The sequence below is a fragment of the Folsomia candida genome, unplaced genomic scaffold, assembly GCF_002217175.1.
Source record: "Folsomia candida strain VU population unplaced genomic scaffold, ASM221717v1 Fcan01_Sc020, whole genome shotgun sequence".
Classification (NCBI taxonomy): Eukaryota; Metazoa; Arthropoda; class Collembola; order Entomobryomorpha; family Isotomidae; genus Folsomia; species Folsomia candida.
Window position 1 is genome coordinate 2092538 of NW_019091212.1, and position 19447 is coordinate 2111984.

At 38.1% G+C, this 19447-nt stretch overlaps 3 protein-coding genes across 20 annotated transcripts; 2 read left to right on the forward strand and 1 right to left on the reverse strand.

Moving 5' to 3' along the window:
- Positions 1 to 30: 30 nt before the first annotated feature.
- Positions 31 to 8814, reverse strand: LOC110858255 (raf homolog serine/threonine-protein kinase Raf). 18 transcript variants are annotated; one of them, XM_035858375.1, is made up of 17 exons: positions 7721 to 8813; positions 7440 to 7620; positions 7067 to 7348; positions 6828 to 6929; positions 6621 to 6725; positions 6377 to 6540; positions 6060 to 6283; positions 5522 to 5659; positions 5171 to 5331; positions 4496 to 4704; positions 4250 to 4417; positions 4008 to 4156; positions 3864 to 3932; positions 3641 to 3720; positions 3412 to 3546; positions 3160 to 3337; positions 31 to 602 (listed from the first exon to the last, which is right to left on the reverse strand). In XM_035858375.1, exons 2-17 carry the CDS (start codon positions 7557 to 7559, stop codon positions 517 to 519), a joined length of 2370 nt encoding a protein of 789 aa, XP_035714268.1. In that variant the 5' UTR covers positions 7560 to 7620; positions 7721 to 8813; the 3' UTR covers positions 31 to 516. The 18 variants fall into 18 exon arrangements, 9 of the variants coding, with proteins under 9 accessions (XP_035714268.1, XP_035714272.1, XP_035714271.1 ...); XR_004836723.1 differs by having other exon boundaries at positions 31 to 503; positions 3085 to 3337; positions 7440 to 8812; XR_004836721.1 differs by having other exon boundaries at positions 31 to 551; positions 3085 to 3337; positions 7440 to 8811.
- A 451-nt stretch (positions 8815 to 9265) lies between these two features.
- LOC110857947 (ER degradation-enhancing alpha-mannosidase-like protein 1) lies at positions 9266 to 13990 on the forward strand. Its single transcript, XM_022106552.2, has 12 exons — positions 9266 to 10020; positions 10154 to 10676; positions 10760 to 10868; positions 10949 to 11125; positions 11213 to 11387; positions 11473 to 11653; positions 11729 to 11903; positions 11978 to 12098; positions 12171 to 12341; positions 12438 to 12608; positions 12696 to 12902; positions 12984 to 13990. Exons 2-12 carry the CDS (start codon positions 10502 to 10504, stop codon positions 13077 to 13079), a joined length of 1758 nt encoding a protein of 585 aa, XP_021962244.1. The 5' UTR covers positions 9266 to 10020; positions 10154 to 10501; the 3' UTR covers positions 13080 to 13990.
- Positions 13991 to 15703: 1713 nt separating this feature from the next.
- On the forward strand, positions 15704 to 19359 carry LOC110857948 (fizzy-related protein homolog). The gene is made up of 8 exons (XM_022106554.2): positions 15704 to 16163; positions 16251 to 16424; positions 16493 to 16630; positions 16723 to 16911; positions 16996 to 17220; positions 17324 to 17456; positions 17553 to 17716; positions 17793 to 19359. The coding sequence occupies exons 1-8, from the start codon at positions 16050 to 16052 to the stop codon at positions 18030 to 18032; spliced, it is 1377 nt and encodes a 458-aa protein (XP_021962246.1). The 5' UTR covers positions 15704 to 16049; the 3' UTR covers positions 18033 to 19359.
- The last annotated feature ends 88 nt before the right edge of the window (positions 19360 to 19447 follow it).

The following is a 19447-nucleotide window of genomic DNA, read 5'->3' on the forward strand; positions in this document are numbered from 1 at the left end:
TCATTATCATATATTGGGAAATCATTAATATTGAGGTTGAATTAAAGAAAACATTTTTATTGATCGCTATTATATCGTAGCCTTGAGGAATCTCATTTTTTTCGAGTCCGATAAAAAAGGAAAGTCTAGTAACTATGGGCAGAGCAGGTACGTCTATCATAAAAATATAATACTAATGGTTAAACAAGTGTGTGGGTGTCTTAATAACGTAAGGAAAACAAAATATATGATGACCAGATCAATTCACTTAATAATTGGCACACAACTTGTAAGCAATATACATAATAGGGGTTGAAAATAATTGGACGTTTGTTTGTCATTGTTGTATCACCACATCATAATCAACATCAATAGTTTCGTACGTACGTGTGTGTATGTTTAATATTAATACCTACAAAATAACCAAGTGGCATCTATTTCATACGTTAATAATAATAAGAACTGATGCAGCAGTAAGTGCTCTAGGTCAAAAATAAGTTGGTAATAAAAATAAATATCTTAGGCTGGGTAATAAAATTAATAATAATGATAAATATTCGTAATAAATAAAACTAGCCGATTTAGGAGAGAATTGTTTCGGACTTCCATCATACCAACCCCTTCTTTTACGGCATAGTTATATAGGACATGCATGAGAATGTTTCAATTTCAACTATAGATCGAGTAGCAAGCAAGAACTAAACTCTCCAAATTCTGAGATCATCATTCAACAAGAAATTATGGAACAACAAGAAACAAAAGCTCTGGGGCGTGGTCGGGCCAAAGGTCGGAACCGGTTTGTTCCACAAGGTGCAGGGAGTGACATGGACAGTGACGTTTCAGTCATGCCATTTTCGACGGCGTTGGACATTAATTCTAGCAGTCTTCGTGACTGCTTCTCATTCGAGTTCGAGCACCTACGCCCCATCTTCTACCGTCACGATAGCAAACAACGGACAACTTCAATATCAATGAATTTTTACTTTACCCTCCCCCGTTCGTATCCCTACCATTTGGGAAGGATACTATTGCGGGAGAGTAAAGTAAAACTTCCTTGACATTAGCAACGAATCAGGGACGACGCGGCAATCAACTGAAACTGGATCCTCGGGTGGTAGGGCATCCACATCGAACTATTCACAGGAGTCATCAATTGTGAAGACCATCAACGATGGCTTCAATAAGGTGGGAGAAGATGGCCACAAAGTTCAGGTAGTGACCAACTACTACCAAATGAACGAGACTCCCGACTTCCATCTCTACCAATTCCGGGTCGACTTCACCCCTGTAGAAGACAATACGTCTATCAAGAAAGCCCTACTACGCCAACACGAAGACACTTTGAACAAGTATGTCTTCGATGGATCTGTTATGTACAGGACCCGGCTCATTCCCAAGGAACACCAGACGTTGCATGCTACTAGCGTTGCGGGAAATGTGGCCTACACCATCACCATCCGATTAGTGGGACAAGTGAACCCAGAAGATTCCATGTATCTTCAATTTTACAATATCGTCATGCGGAAGACGATGACATTAATCAACATGGAAGAGTTGGGCAGAAACATGTATGACCGGGCGGCCGCAATAAAGTTCCCGCAAGACCGGTTGGAATTGTGGCCTGGTTTTATTACGGCCATTCGGAACCACGAGAGGGGAATGCTCTTGTGCGTTGAAGTGACTCACAAGGTCCTTCGGACTTGTACCGTCCTGGATTTGATGCGGGCTATCAAGCAGCCTGGAATGTCTGCCAACGACTTTGAGAAAGCTGTCCGACCCCAAATCGAGGACACGATCGTCATGACGCACTACAACCGGCGAACTTACACTATCTCCGATGTGAACTTTAAGGCCACCCCTGCATCGAGCTTCCGTGGACAAGATGGCTCTATCCAGACGTATGCAGAGTACTACCAAAGAAGATATAACATCACCATCACGGACGAGATGATGAAGCAACCCCTATTGGTGTCCAAGCCAAAAAAGAAGGACATCAACAAAGGGGTGACGGGCGACATCTATTTGTTGCCCTCACTCTGCAACCCTACGGGGCTTTCCAATGATATGAGGAAAAATTTTTCCCTGATGAAGCGATTGGCCGAACATCTCCACATGGATCCTACAACTCGCAAGAAAAAGTTGGACGAGTTCATGTACCGGCTAACGACAAACGAAAAGGTGCAAGAGGAGTTTGCAGCTTGGAACATCAAATTTGCTGCTGCTGCGCTGAACACTGAAGCTAGAATCATGAAGAAGCAGCAGATCGTTCTTGGACCTGACCCCGACAGTCCAATCTGCCAGCAAGGTGGAAGATAACAGAAAGAGGAAATACGCCTTCCTCTTGGACCGTTTGATTTTTGTCCCCATCGCAATGGAAACGACAGGGGTGTGGGGCAAGGAGGGGCTTTCCCTCATAAACGAAATTGGTGAAAGGATTGCAACGAGAACCCGACAGCTAATGTTGCAACATTTCTCCGCCAACGCGTCTCCCTCGCCACTCAGCGAGGAAACAGCGCTGCAATACTTGGAACTCTCCCCGACGGAAAAGAATTGGAGAAGATTTACTATTTCTTCTAATTTCTTCGCGTTTTTCTCTCGTAGTTTAGGGTTTACTTTTGATAAGGCTAGGGATTCATTTTGTATGACTCCGGTGTAGTCAGTTTTTCGACTAATTTTTCTAATTTTTTAAATAAATATTTGAACTCTGCGTTACGCTATTTTACATAATTGGAGTGAATTGATTGTAAATGTAATGATTTAATGAAAATTAAAAAATAAAATGTGCTTTTTTTGGAAATTTTAAAATTTCAAAAAAATTTGTCGTAAATCGCTTGATTTTTATGTGAAAAATACTTTTCAAATGCCATTGCACATATTTTGAGCATAATCCCGTAATTCCGTAAAAATTCCAAACTACTCGCAGAAATTTCGAATATTTCCTATAGCTCCTCCAATTATTTTAATTAACTATCATTCGCAGAAAGTGTACTTACTTGGTCATGTTTGACTGAAATCAATGTACCATGTTTGACCGAAATCGGGAATAACGATGCACATAGCAACAAGGGGTTGGTTTGGTATGATATAAACCATTCAAGAAACAACTCTCTCGTTATATCCCTATCGCTGGTCATCACAACAATCACAAAAGATGAATATAACTAAATCAGATGTTGGCACCCGATGAAAATGAAGGGAAATTGCCGAACTGAGTGTTGATGGGAGTTTTCGGACTATTCACGGAACAAATGTAACCAAATTCTTCGGACTGGAGTTGTGTGCGGTTTAGCATTGGCTCTGATTCGGAACGATGAATTTTTGGCAAGGAGTTTAACAAGTTTTCTAGAGATGTTAAAATCTGAAACGCGAAAAAAATTATTAGCTTTCATTGTATTCTATTACGGACATATAATGGTTCTTTATTTATCCTACTTGTCGAAACAAAGGTCTCTCATCACGAATAAATTTTATGCAGTCTTCTAAGAGTCTTTTGAGGGCGTTTGGAGTGTCCGGTCGCATCTGAGTTAAATCAGGCCGAAGAAATCCTCGTCCAACCATAAATAGGATCTGGTGGATAATTAATTTACGTAGTTGTTAAACTACTCTTTGCACACATACGCATTTAACACAACTCGGATTAATTCTTAGGATAAGAACCTACCTGATCTCTGTTGTTGATACTCGAGTATGGGAGCTGTCCCGAAAGTAGTTCAAATAACACAATTCCGAAAGCGTACACGTCTGTAGACAAACCAATGTTCATATTACATGTAAATTTGCCATGGGTGATATTTTCATGTTTAATCAAGTTTAATGCCGGCCATTGATTGTTGATACTATTTTTATGTACGCGATTTGTTGTGAACAATAAATTATTAACCCACCTGACTGAAATGTATAAGGATTGGAATCTTGCATTCTTATCACTTCTGGGGCCATCCATAAAATTGAACCTACAGAAGACATGACAATTGTCATTAAATATTTTCGGCACACCATTTTCTATATATATATTCAGGCACGGTTACCAGTCGGTTGTTGCTGTTGATGGGACCCAGACCATTTCGTTTTCACTGTGGCTAAACCAAAGTCCCCAATTTTCACTGTCAAATCATCGTGAAGAAAAATATTGTTGCTTTTCATGTCTCGATGAATGATATTCTTTGCGTGCAAGTAGCTACAAATACAATAAAAAATGTTAAAAATTGCATTCTTGCTTGAATAATCGTAAGCCATAATTAATTAATTAATATAATATGCTGTGGCTTACTCCATCCCTTGTGCAGTCTGTCTAGCAATTTCAATCAGAGTCAAGAGGGGGAATTTAGTTTCTGTAACATGAATGTGCTTATACAACGAAGATCCTTCACACCACTGTGTTACAATTGCCAACTGTGGTTTGCTAACACAGCCCATAAAGAGCAAAATGTTGACATGTCTAAACAAAAAGAAACAATTTATTAAAGATTAACTATTCCAACTCATAAGAATTAGGTAAGTCTTTAGTAACCAATACCTCGTCTTTCGCAAAACGGCCACCTCATTTTTGAATGCTTGCAACTGAGCAGGTGTCGGATCTTTAACATTCAACGTTTTCACGGCCACGGGACCATGCCAAATTCCTTTAAACACTGTTCCAAAAGATCCAGACCCAATCCGATGTCCAATCAAAATTTCGTCAGCTGGGATTTCCCAGTCTTCCACAAACTCTCGGGTCGTTTTTACCTGCAAGTTATGATTGAGTTATTACTGCGTTGCCCATTCTGTGTGCGAAGGAGTTGACGTGACTTTCTTGCTGCTGACCAAAATTCAATTTCAATAAATCAAAATCAACTTGATTCATTTTGATTTTTACATTGAATTTTATGTTCTGAATATATATTTTGTCCGGCATGCTCTCTCTCTGTCTCCCTCTTCGTTTTCCGCACAAATGACCCAGAGGGCGTGGTAAGAATCTTAGCGTGATGTGTGTCTTACAGTAAGATTCTTACTGTAAGACACACATCACGCTCCTCATTATCTCTGCATTCTACATTTTCCTGGAAATCTGGTAAATTCCCGACATTACCAATATACTAAAATCTAGTATTAAATGGGGTCTTGTAAATAGATAAATCTTCATTTTTCATTTTGTGACATTTTGTGACAAATTAAATTTGCTTCATAAAAACAAATTTTGTATCAGGACTACCTTTGTTTCATCTGCAGAACGAGCTCGAGGGCGACAAGGGCGAAGGGTATTTGTAGGAGAAGCTTGAGCGCTATGACTTAGTGATACCTTTGTAGGGCTGCTTGCAGGACTCGTGGCTCTGTGAGCCGTCCCGGTTCCAGCAAAACTCGTATAAGGCCCTCCTACACAAGTATTCGAATGTTAACAATTAAGCCAAAATCCCCCCTCATAACTTTACACACATTTTTTATATACATTAAACAAAACAACTTATCATGTATAAGCATGCATATATATATGTACTTATAATTAACAACATACAATAAGCAAACGACTAGCAAAACAAACAAAAACAACAAAAAATATACGCACTTGGTCCGAAAACAACGTTCATCGCAAGATTGGAGAGTGGCATGGCCAATGAAAATGTTCCGTGTTTGACCCTCGAAACATATCCTATTGAGGGAGGTCTTACACTCTTTGTTCTCCCATTTACAAAGGGAAACCATTCTATATGACGAAAGAAAACAACAAATACATCCAAAATATCAAGCTCTATTAACGCAATAAAAAAGATGAGCGTGGCTTAGCGCTTTTGTGTATCACAAAAATTATTACATAATAAATAATAATGGTTTTACAGCGTGTAAAAAATATTGGTCATGCAAATGCAAAAGAAACATAAGACAATATATTCCTTGAGCCAATCTGCAAAAGCGCATCATAATATAAATATTGTAAACGCATCATAACAATTATTCTGAAATGCCTAACGTTTCGTTGCCTAATTTCCATGGTAAAAAAAAGACAACGTAATCCCCTCGGACCCCCCGCTCCCCAAAAAAACTGAGCTAAAAAATGAGCGACAAAGACAAGAGACGACATTTACTAAAAAAACACATCGTTTTACCATGCAGTGTTGTGTAGGTGCCTTTTCCGAGCCGGTGGAGAAGATCGTCCGATATTTCAGCAGAATGTCCGACGAGATTATAGCAAACATTCGGAGCAGATGTTGAGCGTTCTCGATGTCCTAGTGGGGGAGGATCTTTGTCCACGTATTGTTCAGCCAGGTTGGGGGGCGAAGTTTCGCGAGCATGGTCAAAATAGGATGTATCAGTACTTTGGGCCAGTAAACTATGGGAAATTATTACAATAATTGAATCAAGAACTTGAACAGTGAAATTAATTAATCAAGTTAAATAATGAGTCACGAAGGTGTGGGATTACATTTCATAGTACGTTCTTTCCATTCTGCTTGATTCACAGAGAGCTGGCACAGTTGCAGCACACCTCTGATGAAACCGATATCCGCAAGTTCTACATTGAAATCCTTGAAATAATAATCTACGACAGCATTCACAGTAAGCTAATGAGAAGAACGTTTTCCGGACCTAGAGTAATAAAATCATATTATGTCAAGTTAACTATGAAATTATTGCAACTATGCAAATCACTGAAAATATATACTTACAAAATTGTGCGAGATACTTGTAGCAATGGGAAACTTGTCCAAAATTTCAACCTTGACTTCATCCCCCTCTAACTTTGAAATATCCGACTCCCACGGTATTTGAACCTGATGATATAAATCAAAATAATTCAGCTATTATTATTGCTGCATTTACTAAAAACAATAGTAATAATATAATAACAATAAGTGTGCATTCATAATACTCACAGCAGGATTCGATATTCTATACACTGCACACATTTCTGGAGTTAACTTCCTGAGCTTCATAGCTTTCGACAAAGCATCCCTCACAGTCTGGCCAGGACGAATCTAAACAAAACAATCAAGAGAATTTAAAAATACATTTTATTTCATATAGCATTCTGTAATTCATATCGACAAGAATCGCACGAGGTATAATATATAATTATACTATGTACAGTTATATAATTGTATAAATAGTGCACCTGAACCGACGTTCTCTGTTGATTAGGTAAGTACGCTCGGATGACGGACTTGAATGGAGATCTAGGCGACAATCCTTCCTCTCCCCCTGACTGTAACGACTGTGCGATAAAATTGTTGTCCTGTTCATTGTTCCGATTGGAGAAGGAAGTTGTTGGTCCGATTGGTGCAGGATGATTTGTGCTCTCATTTCCACCTCCTCCTCCTCCCACCCCCATCTGCTCCCGGAGATCCTGCTCCTTCTTCTCCAAATCATGAAGCTTTGTTGTCAACTCGGAATACTCCTAATTATTATTAACCCAGAATAGTTCGAGTTAATTAATGTTCCTCGTCAAGGAAATGCTTACATAAATGCTAGACCCATAAATGTTTTACCTGGAGATACATAGAAGGAGGGTCTTGGAACCCGGCAAATCTGTCATTAAGGGCATCGATATTCTCTTTCGTCAGTCTTATCACATTCTGAATGTTACGCAACTGCATAACACATTCCATTCTTGAAGAGTTATTTTTTGTCCCTGCTATGTACGGCAGTACGGGATGTGCGTCGAGGTTTCTGTTTGTGTGATTTAGTATTAGTTCTGTTTTTCTCTTATCCTATAAGTATCGTTGTGGTTAATGATATTTTGTTGTTGTAGTTGTTAACTTCTTCTCACTTGATGATGAGTAGTAGTAGGCCGATGAAAGAGCAGCAGCATGTCGTCGAATGTGCGAAGGAGTCAATCCATGAAGAATAATAAATTAAAGCCACACCACAACCCCTTTTCTTTTCTACCTTAATATTTATACTCGTATTACTTTTGTGCAGGTTTCCAATATTTTGTTAATATTGTTACATTAGCCAGTCTTTTCGAAACACAATCCCACTCCTAATCACGTAATATCTAGCACTTGACCTCTCCAGTTCACTTAGAATTCTTGATTTTTTAGACGTAAAGTTAATAGCGTTATGACTTTGACCGCCGGCGTCATCTTTCATTCCTCCGCCACCGTAGCCGTCGAGTAAATATATATTCCTTGATGTATTTACAGAAAAGAATAATAGTCGAATTTCACTAACTAACTATCGAATAATGAGTGGTGTCAAGTTTCTGACGCGGTCTGTGCGGTGGAGAGAGTTTTGTAAGTTGCACTCCGCCCACCAGCAGAGCAGAGAGAGAGAGAGACGTTGAATCTTTAATTTGTTGGATGTTTTTAACTATAGTTAGTTAACCAAGGTCCATGGTGGTCACTGTGGTGGGGGCGGCAGTGTGGCGAAAAACGACAAGTCTCCCATTTGAGGGGAGGGGGCTTGGTGTGATCGTGTCGCAGACAACTTTCTCTGAACCAAACTGTTTGTCCCTCATGTGATGTCTGGCTGTAGCTTGGTTTCTCTCTGCTAAAATACCAACTCCAATCCAAATACAACCAAATCCACTACTACGACGACGACTACTACCACACAGCTCTTAAAAAACACCCAGGGTCGGCACAATCCACAGACTCGAATGCTTCAACCCACTCTCTCAGTCAAGCCCGCAGCAGCTCACAGGTGAGTAGGTGCACAAGACGAGGAAGATGATGATAAAATGATTAAAACCCGGGACTCTGCTTCCCTACTACCCGGGTGGATAATGCATGCGAAAAGAGAAGAAAGGCTGAAGCTATAAAATTTCCTCTGATTTCTGAGAAGTCGAAAAGCCTGGAGAAAGTTGGCCTATTTATTTCATGTCCTCCTCTCCTCTCCAATTTAACCATCCATCCACCCTTTTCCCTTTCATCTTTCCTTCCAGCCGAATGGAAAAGTGGTCGCAATTTGCAAAATCAAAAGGCAAAGGCTTTTCGCTCCCAGGGACTGTGGTTGTCTATCAGCAAAGGTAAATAGGTGGGTGTCCTCCTCTCATCAAGTCGGGTACTATATAAGTACAAATATACATACATGTTTGCACTAGTTTGCAGGTATTTCGTAAGTATGGGCAAAGTCAGCCGCCACTGTACATGCAAATTTATACACAATGTTATAATATGAGGGGTCCACTGCCCTGTGTCTACAGATCCCGTACGATGAAGGGGTCACTAATTAATATGACCATGGATGACATGTCACATATCATTGGGTTTGGTGATATTTTCGTTCAAAATCACCAAGTTTTGTAGGCCCACAATTTCTCGACGTAACCAATGGACGGGGGGACCACAAGGAAACACAATAATAATATGGAGCACCATAGGCAAAAAAAACAGCCGTATATTTACATTCGCAGATTGATTCAACCAACACTCCTTTTGCTTGATGATGATAAAAGAGAGAAAAATTATACTTTTTTCACCTCACTCACCACTTGGTTGAGGAGTAAGTAAAGGAATAATAATATATATAACAATGCATAATCAAACCTAACCTCAAAAAGCTGGTTGGAATCCAACAAAAATTTCGATACCTTATTACCTTAATTTTTAACTAACTCCCCTTAATTTTGTGGACGACGACAACAATTCGTGTCCCCCAGAGGAAGAATTATCGTACGTCGTCGTAGTAGGTGCTACATCTACCTAACTAACTGGCTGATCTAATTAATCAGTTGATATCTTCTCCTTACATCATCACTCATCGAAGATCGAAGAAGTAAAACAAACAAACAAAACAAGTACAACCAATGATGGCCACACACACTTGATCATTACATTTCCGTGTTTCCTCCATCCCTACGAATAGCGACCAAGGCACCATTGCTATTAAATAACTACTGGCTGGTCGTCTTCTTCTCACTCCAGATATCATCAGTCATTAATATACGAATAATAAAGTATCCATTACAACAAAGGAGGAGACAAATGAACGGTGGAAACAAGTCCAGTTGTTGTAAATTCTCCATTCCTCGTCCAGTAATATTAATTCTCGTCGTCATACCCCGCGACCAGCTGCTCGAAGGGCGAGTCGCCGTCGACTTACAGACACCGAGAAAAGGAAATTTAGGTGAGATTGAGTATTTCATATTTGTATTTTTTAGTTACCGAGCCAACTACTACTACTACGTGTAACTAATTTTAGTGTGAGTCAGCAGGGTCACTTGCTAAATAAAGTTTTTTATGTGCTCTTTTTCTTTCAGATTCATCGAACAGCAGCTCAAACTGATTTATCCCTTCGTCCAGTCCAAAAATTAATTGATCTCCTCACTCGCTCCAAATTTTTAAGCAAAGAAATAATTATGTTAGTTTATTTTCACATTTTTTTAAAGAAAAATTAATGTTGAATTGTAACAGTCGAGTTAATTAACCACGGCCTTCCCCAGTATCAATGTTCTTATCGGGTGGAAAGATTTCTTGACCTTTAATTTTTTAAATATTAATTGTACAAGGGTGGTCGTGTTTCGCCACGACTTGTTAGTTTTTTTAAAATTCTTCTTCCTTTACCAAATAAGTGCCAAATCGTCATCAACGCTAACGTCATCACCAAAATGATTTCTACTTGTCTTCCATCACATAAGAGTGTACTGGTGGCGATCTTGTTTACATTTCTTTTCATACCTGCGTCAAGGACAGCGTTCAACATTTTTGGTCATAATTATGACAAACTTGATCAGAAGTATGGGTCTTTTACGGAGGATATGAGGGTAGAAATGCTAGATGAGGGTAAGCACAATGATTTCTTGTACACCATAAATCCATCTTCGCATAATAATTAATATGTAGTAAAATTTAATTTTGCATTGCAGTACGGAAAATGTTTTACTGGTCGTACGACAGCTATATGAAATATGCCTTTCCTTTGGATGAGCTTGATCCCATCCATTGTGTGGGACGTGGTCCGGATCATGACAATCCGTAAGTCTGCATACGTTGATTGATGTTAATCAAACGCTGAATTTTGTTAGTCATATTTGTATTATTCTTGTCATGTTCAGGTCCAATATCAACATCAACGATGTTCTTGGAGATTATTGCTTAACATTGGTAGATTCTCTAGACACGTTGGCAGTGTTGGGAAATGTTAGCGAATTTCACCGAGCGGTCCAACTTGTGATTGAACATGTGTCTTTCGACAAGGAAAACACCGTCCAAGTTTTTGAAGCCAACATTAGGTGCGTCATCTTATTGAGTTTTTCTTATTGAATAAAATATTTAACCAATCGTAGAAATTGTGTTATTTATTTTTGTTTTATTGATAGACTATTGGGTGGACTGTTATCTGCTCACATGTTGATGGAGGATGATCGGAATTTATTTGGAGAGAATTTACGTCCTACTTGGTATGATGGTGAGCTGTTACAACTGGCAAGTGACTTGGCATCGAGGCTCTTGCCTGCCTTCCAGAAATCAATTACTGGAATTCCATTCCCAAGAGTGAGTTAATTTACCCTTGGGCTGCGTATCGAAAAAGCGGTCTATAATGAACGACGGATTTATTTATCGATTACAATTCTTTCAGGTTAATCTGAGGAAAGGCTTTGTTGATGATGGGGCTGAAACTTGCACTGCTGGAGCCGGTTCGTTACTGTTAGAGTTGGGAGCGCTGTCTCGACTCTTGGGGGATCCCATTTACGAGTCCATGGCTCGTCGTGCCAACCGTGCCTTGTGGGGCGCAAGGGCAAAGACTACAGGATTACTTGGTAATTTAACAATAAATTGATAATCACAATATTCAGGAACACGTATCATGTGTTAATGCGGGTGAAATATTTTAGGGAATGTGATTAACGCCAAGACTGGTCAATGGGTGGGTCGACTTAGCGGTCTCGGGGCCGGCCTAGATTCGTACTTTGAATATTTGCTCAAATCGTACATTCTGTTTGGAGAGGAAGAAGACTATTCTATGTTCAATGAGTCGTACAGCGTTATAAAACAATACTTGCGTCGAGGGTACTATATACATACTTATATATATATAAATCAACTAGTTAACAATTTTTTAAAGAGTTATATATTTTATATAGTCGAACGCACTGTAACTCTGGGTATGGCGATCATCCTTTGTATGTAAATGTGGATATGCACAGCGGTAATACCTACACCTACTGGATTGATGCATTGCAAGCCTCATTTCCTGCAGTACAGGTATAATTTGTAACCCATTTAATTTTGACGTTGAGGGATTAATCTTTAAACGTTACTATTTACTATCTGCAGGTTCTTTTTGGTGATGTTGAAGAAGCGATATGCACACATGCTTGGCACTACAACGTTTGGAAGCGGTACGGATTTCTGCCCGAGAGATTTAACTGGCAACGCCTAAGTCCAGATGTCAGTTTCTATCCACTTCGCCCAGAATTAGTGGAATCCACCTATTTGTTATACAGGGTAAGTTGTTAATAACAACTTGTTATTAAAATAGTGTTTGTTATAAACTTACGTTGAACTATTACTAGTGATTACTAAAAATCGTATTGATTGCAGGCGACCAAAAATCCATTCTACTTGCACGTTGGTCGTGAGGTAGTCCTAAGTCTGAATGCCTATGCTAAAACTAAGTGTGGTTATGCCACCGTTCATGATGTTCTCGACATGAGCTTGGAGGATCGAATGGAGAGTTTCTTTCTCTCTGAAACTTGCAAATACTTGTACCTGGTAATTTAATTGAAAATTGTGTTAATTAAAAGTTAATTATTTCGCCCGATTCTAACTAACCTTGTCAAACTGTACATTTATATATAGTTATTCGACGTGGATAATCCAGTCAATCAAAAGTTTAGCGATTACTTGTTCACAACCGAAGGTCATTTGCTTCCAATCGGAGACAAGTTTCGCACCAAACCTTGGGCAGATTCTCCAACCCCCATTTCTCCCGTGGATGAAATGGAGTCACTGTTTTTTCGTGAGAAAACGCCAAAAATAAAAATTAACAATGGAACACAACCAACTGTACGTTTAGTTTATAAACTATACCATAATCTCATTGATTGTCATCGTCTTTTGATTGCAACGTAATTAATTATCTTGCAGTGCCAAGCTGTGGATGAAGCCCGACAATACCTGCTTCCACTTCGAACACCATATTATTTACAGTTGACTGAATCCCTTGGCCTCAAGGAATTATGATGACTGTTTTCGATTAATAACTATTTCAATTCGTTGCTCTCCTCGTCCGTTACGCATACGCTAGCATAATACATAATAATATTAATGAACCCCACATACCAAATTATTTAGTATCCGCAGAACAAGAAAAGCAGGTCTTTTCTTAAAGATTTTTGCAATAATCGGTGATAATACGCATGATACTACTATAATATATATTTAATCATGTCAAAACCTTGTTGTTATGTTATGTTAAATGTATTCCGACTGAAAAAAAACAACTATTTGAACGCATAATATTGTAAAAACAAAATTTTGGGTATTTTTGGGAAAAGGGATGCAATAATGATAATTAATATTTTAGATTGTAATTTTTATGAGTCGTTATTTTGAAGGCGACGTATTATGATTTTTAGTATAATGCGTTAAAATATTCATTATTCTGCTGTAAAAGCCATTTTGATCTTTGTTTACGTACGTGTTCCAATTATTTATTGTGGAGTTATGAAACTGTGGTATAATCCAAAAGTAAATTTTGGAATGACGACAACAAGTAATCAAACGGTGTAGTCAAAGTTGGTTACTTTACCCTAGACTAGGAAAAAAAAGAGTTTCAAGTCATTATTATTATATTATTATTAATGTTATTATTATTATGTTACTGCTAAGTTAATTGTAGTTTGACAATATTATATATCTATCTCATAAATGCACGCACCAACCAACATACCAATAACCCATTAGTACCTTGTCATCATCACTGTCGTGGTGAATGATGATAATATTTTTTTAATTAAAAATTGAAATTTTTATATGCATCTCAACCTGTTTGAGTGTGAAAAGCAATATGTTGCTGCTCCATAATGTCTAATGTGCTCTGAAGATGAAAAGTCATAGTAATAAAATGCATATTATATTTTGTGATGAAAAAATTGCACCAGACTATGTGTAAATTCCTTCCTGACTGCACTTTGCATTCCATGAGACGATTATTTGTGCAGTCTGTTCTCAGATATGGTCATCATAATCATCAAGTGACCTCAAGGTCAGAATTATTATAAAATCAAATTTCATTTGTATCATTTGTCGAGTTCATAAATACTCAATTGAGCTCGACATTTCCAAAATAACTCAGGAATCATAATGGCATTTTAATGTGTTGGGCTCACTATTTAGTTGATGATGGTGATGCGACTTAACTCGTGCGAGATGTTTTATTTTAGTCGTCTGAGCTGCTGCTCGACTAATTGTTTAAGAGATAATCCTTCCTTAATGCCCACTCACTCAACAAGTCAGTTATCTGTCTAGTTGGTCGAAATTAAATAAAGAATATAAAAAAAAAACATTGCATGTATTTATGACAGATAACAAATTTGAACGGGACAAGGAGGACGAACATGGTATGCTTTATGAGTGTTTCCCAGAGATGGTTATCAGTAAGTTAAGTACATAGTGTGACTTTGAGACTCGAGATTATTTTTATCAATTGGACACCAAAAACTTTTATTTCTCTTGGGTCAAAAGTTCAAGTCTACATAGACTTGAACTTTTTGGTGTCTAGCAACCATAATCCATCTTTTATTAGGTGGAGATTTCGAGGTAAAAGTGAATGAGAGAACAATAAGTAGACAAATTAAGTAATTAAGTTGTCCTTATCAGTGCTTCCTCTTGAGACAAAATTTATTAAAAACATATTGATTTCAAGACTCCTACGTCATACGTACGAATTCATTCAACAAGTCAAGGCATGAATATTTTTTCAGAATGATGTTCATATAATATTACGTCCGTTCTCTTCTGACCTTATCATTTAAATCTTATCCAGTTCATAATACACTCTTGTACAAGACATGTGATCTTAGATATTTGAGTTTATGTTACCAAGATGTTGACCCTCCTAAAATGGAACTAGTCACATGATGTCATAAGCTTATTTTTTCCATGATGATTATCATTCCCTAATTTCATGCAACGGTTAAAAAGATGCAAATTCTAAAAAATCTCAAACAAGAATTTGTCCAAAACTAAATAAATAATTCATGAACACGGAAACAACTATGAGATGCATATGTATACTACTTCCACCATTTTTTACCAAGGATGCTGCAACACAATTTTCATCTCATAAATAAATATACATAAATACTCCAGTCGAGCTCATATTCAACTTTAAGTACACTTATCTTCATTTAAATGCAAATGACTTCAACTTTTTATGTTGCAGAGAAACTGGGATAAGAGTTTTAAGGCTTAATCATAATAAAAACATAAAACCATGTTTCGTTAAAACAAGTCATGGCACGATAAAGTCCAAACCCATTTAGATTATTGACCACTCTCATGTCCAATGTCCTGTTTGCTTCAGGTCAACACTGACACTAACTAATTGCATCTCATTATTTAAGGTTAAATGTCACTTATAGCCCAACATAATATACACATCATTGTGGCTGAAATGCATGCACCCTCATTTCCATTTGCATGAAGGTAGTAGCAGAAGGGCGTCAGAATTTGTTGCTCCAACGGTGGTGGTTCCGAGATGGGGCGACGAGAAATGCCGAAAAACAGCTCATGTCCACCACCACCAACTCTCTCTTGTTGAGACAAGTTTGGCTGGTTGGTTGGTGGTTGGTCTTATTGTACTTACGTAAGTCTGCGAGCTCATTGTGATACTCGCAATGCTTGCAATATTTGTGTGAGATCAGATCACCATCACCATCAGCAGCAGAAGCAGCGGAGGAGAGCAGTTGGTTGGTGAGTGAGTGCAACAAGAAAACTGATCAGCAATTCAGGAAAATAAAATTCAGGAAACTTATAAAAGCACTGTTCAGTCTGGGAGGAAATTCAGTCGGCGAAGGTGAAATTTAGTTGAAAAGTGCTGATTTCGTAAAATAGTTAGTGTCGAGTTCGGGGCATGAGCTGCAGTTCCCGTCGTCTTCTTCCTCGTCCTTGTTCTTCGTCTTCTTCTTGGAGGTCATCGTCATTGTAAACATGAATGTTCCAACGTCCCCACTCAAACCCCGATATGGGGATCGTTTCATCCCCACGAGGGCAGGAAATACGTGGAGTCTTACTTATCCCACTGCTCCAGCCACACCTGTAACCGTGAGTGATAAATCTGTTGAAAAAAAATGAGGACATTGGGTCTTTAAAGGGCAGCAGTATTTTATGGTATGGTAATATTTTAATTAGGAGCCTGGTCGTCCCCTCGGCCCATTCAAGAAACCCCGTGAGTCGAACGAGAACAGCAAGGATGGTTCCGCAGTGTATTCTTGCCTTTTAAAAAATGAAGTATTGGGCTATCAGTTTGAAGATTACAAGGATGTCACTGAGAAGAAGTTGACCCCAAATAGGAAATTGTTTCATGTTAGTGGTGAAAATATGATATGTGGGTGGTGTATGTGCAGTGAGATTAATGGTGTATTTTTTTATAGTATGACACGTCGGAACGATCCGTGGTCATAAATGAGCCATGGTCACCATATTCTCTCTCACCGATTAGTAACAAATCAGAAAAGTTGTTACGTTCTCCAAAGAAACCGACGAGAAGGATTTCTAAAGTTCCGTTCAAGGTAAGAGATTTTTGTAGAGTATTTGCTTTCTGAAAAATAGATTAAATAGACTCTCCGATATTGAAATTATGAAATGGATTGACTTTTTTTAGGTTTTGGACGCACCTGAACTGCAAGACGACTTTTATCTTAACCTGGTGGACTGGTCTTCTCAGAATGTACTTAGCGTGGGACTGGGTACTTGTGTCTATTTATGGTCCGCATGCACTTCACAGGTCACGAGGTTGTGTGACCTAGCTCAGTCGGATGACACTGTGACTTCAGTTGCTTGGAATGAGAGGGTATAACGATAGAAAATAAATTTTAAAACAATTAGATGCGTGCAACAGATGGATGTATTGACACTTGTTACTTTTTGTTTGCAGGGAAGTTTGGTCGCAGTGGGGACTCAGGCCGGATTGGTCCAAGTCTGGGATGCCGCGGCAGGGAAACAAGTAACGACAATACATGGTCATACTGCACGTGTTGGAGCAATCGCATGGAATGGTGATTTGCTGTCGAGTGGATCTAGGGACCGATTTATTAATCAAAAGGACATTAGAGCTCCACCAACAATACAGGAACGGCAACTAGTCGGTCACAGACAGGAGGTGAGATATAACGTCATTAATATTAATATGTTGTGCTCCACTAACTTTCCAGTCGCCAAACTATAATAAAAAGACATAACAATTTCACTGTGACTGTTCTCAGGTTTGTGGTCTCAAGTGGTCACCAGATAACCAATTCTTGGCATCTGGAGGCAACGACAATCGCCTGTATGTTTGGAATTTGCATTCAACCGCTCCAATTCAAAATTATACTGAGCATTTAGCAGCAGTTAAAGGTAACGATCAACAATTTTAGTACTAGTCAAGTATATAATCTGATTTAGTATATGAAAAAATTTCTTAACGATCTCGTTTTGCATTTGGTTTTTTAGCAATTGCATGGTCACCTCATCATCACGGTCTTTTAGCTAGTGGAGGAGGCACGGCGGATAGATGCATTCGCTTTTGGAACACTCTGACTGGACAACCCATGCAGTGTATCGACACAGGGTCACAGGTGTGCAATTTGGCGTGGTCGAAGCATTCTTCAGAATTAGTAAGTTCCATAAACATTATGCGTGTTGACGAAAAGTCAAACTATGTACTGGCTACATTTCTCACCTCAATTACAGGTCAGTACACATGGCTACTCTCAAAACCAAATATTAGTCTGGAAATATCCTTCACTCCAGCAAGTCGCTAAACTGACTGGGCATTCCTACCGTGTCTTGTATTTAGCCATGTCTCCTGACGGAGAGGCAATCGTTACCGGAGCTGGCGACGAGACGTTAAGATTCTGGAATGTTTTCAGTAAGAACAGGTCGCAAAAGGAGAATAAGTCATCACTAAATCTATATAACTGTATAAGATAAGGTTGTAGAGGATAGTTGCTAATAGTAGTTCTAGTTGATAAGTGCATCTATAATTAAGAACACCACCACCACCACTGCCAATCTGGTGAATTATTCAGAACATAAAAAATGAAACAAGCAGGTACTTACAGATAACAAGGAATAAGGAAGCACGTCACATTAACCACCACGCTTGACCCTATTCCTCAACTGATGGGAAATCCATAATTGTTCCCTTATCATTGCCAAAAATCAAATCTTTATTTATTATTTTGTTGATAAGTATATAGTCAAGCAGAGTAGGGTAACTATTAAGTAGATATTCAAATCACAGAGTTTTTTGAACATATTTTGTCTGGTAGCAATATATAATATATGCATCATAATTAAGATTTATATTCTATACAAATATATTTGTCGCCACTACTATGAAGCATGTTATGTAATATACAGATACCTGCTATGTAAACTGTGAATGTTATTACCTATTCTATTATTCATTACTAAATGTCATGTTCCGAACACCGCTAAACTCACAATATCATCATCATTTATTATACAATATTATCGTTATTGTCGTTGTTTTCTATATAGCTTTATTAATTTACACACGATTACGCGACAGATTTAAACGGGTAGATTATTGACGACGCAATTTTTTCAGTTTCAAAATTTCCATAAATATCGACTCATGCTAATATTTGTAAATTTATACAATTCCTATGAATGCTAAAAGACGAGCTGTATTACTACGTTACGTCGCATAACTCACTTATATACTTACTGAATGTTCCCAGTCGCATTAATTAATTATTTATTTGTGTTTAATCAAGTTAATTGGACAATCCTCTGTTGAAACGTTATCTCTTGTTTTATTTTAATTGAAAAAACTTCTCCCTGCGTATTGAAAATATTTCAAGAGAAAAATTATTAACTAAGAAAGTCGGGCAGTGTGCAATGCAACGCGGAATTGAAAAATTTGCAAAGTTTTAATTGTCGTTTAGAAACCTGTTTAGAAAATAACTCGAAAAATTAGTAGTAAAGAGTAGAATTATATGTGCCGGTTACTTACAAAATTCTAGTGTAATCATCATTTTTCACAAGAGAATGATTTTAAATTCGTTCCAGGAATTAGTATTACTTATGTAACCATCATGAGTCTCTGTTTAAATTGTTGTTTAGCATGTACACACCAGTCGTTACTATTTGCGTGGGTTTGTGATTTGTGGAAGGAAAACGTTACGATGAATTACGAATTATATTTACCACGGTTGGTTGGAGAAATCAAAATCAATGAATTAAACAAGCAAAATAAAAAGCGTCGCAAATATTGACATCATGTACACAATCTCTGCAAAGTGAGTTTGAGTTTCACACGATCTCCTTAATATCCCACGTTTGGCAATGCAACAATAATAACATTTTATCCTGCAACG

What these genes read in the sequence shown, in the direction of transcription:
- LOC110858255 (XM_035858375.1), bottom strand. Translation starts at nt 7,559, where the DNA reads ATGGAATGTGTTATGCAGTTGCGTAACATTCAGAATGTGATAAGACTG. An exon ending in AACAGAGAACGTCGGTTCAG is followed by an intron (nt 6,930 to 7,066) that starts GTGCACTATTTA and finishes TGTTTTGTTTAG; the next exon opens with ATTCGTCCTGGCCAGACTGT. An exon ending in TCCTTATACATTTCAGTCAG is followed by an intron (nt 3,721 to 3,863) that starts GTGGGTTAATAA and finishes GTTTGTCTACAG; the next exon opens with ACGTGTACGCTTTCGGAATT.
- LOC110857947 (XM_022106552.2), top strand. Translation starts at nt 10,502, where the DNA reads ATGATTTCTACTTGTCTTCCATCACATAAGAGTGTACTGGTGGCGATC. An exon ending in GGTAGAAATGCTAGATGAGG is followed by an intron (nt 10,677 to 10,759) that starts GTAAGCACAATG and finishes TTTGCATTGCAG; the next exon opens with TACGGAAAATGTTTTACTGG. An exon ending in CCACCTATTTGTTATACAGG is followed by an intron (nt 12,342 to 12,437) that starts GTAAGTTGTTAA and finishes TATTGATTGCAG; the next exon opens with GCGACCAAAAATCCATTCTA.
- LOC110857948 (XM_022106554.2), top strand. Translation starts at nt 16,050, where the DNA reads ATGAATGTTCCAACGTCCCCACTCAAACCCCGATATGGGGATCGTTTC. An exon ending in CTCCAGCCACACCTGTAACC is followed by an intron (nt 16,164 to 16,250) that starts GTGAGTGATAAA and finishes TATTTTAATTAG; the next exon opens with GAGCCTGGTCGTCCCCTCGG. An exon ending in GCATTTAGCAGCAGTTAAAG is followed by an intron (nt 17,457 to 17,552) that starts GTAACGATCAAC and finishes TTGGTTTTTTAG; the next exon opens with CAATTGCATGGTCACCTCAT.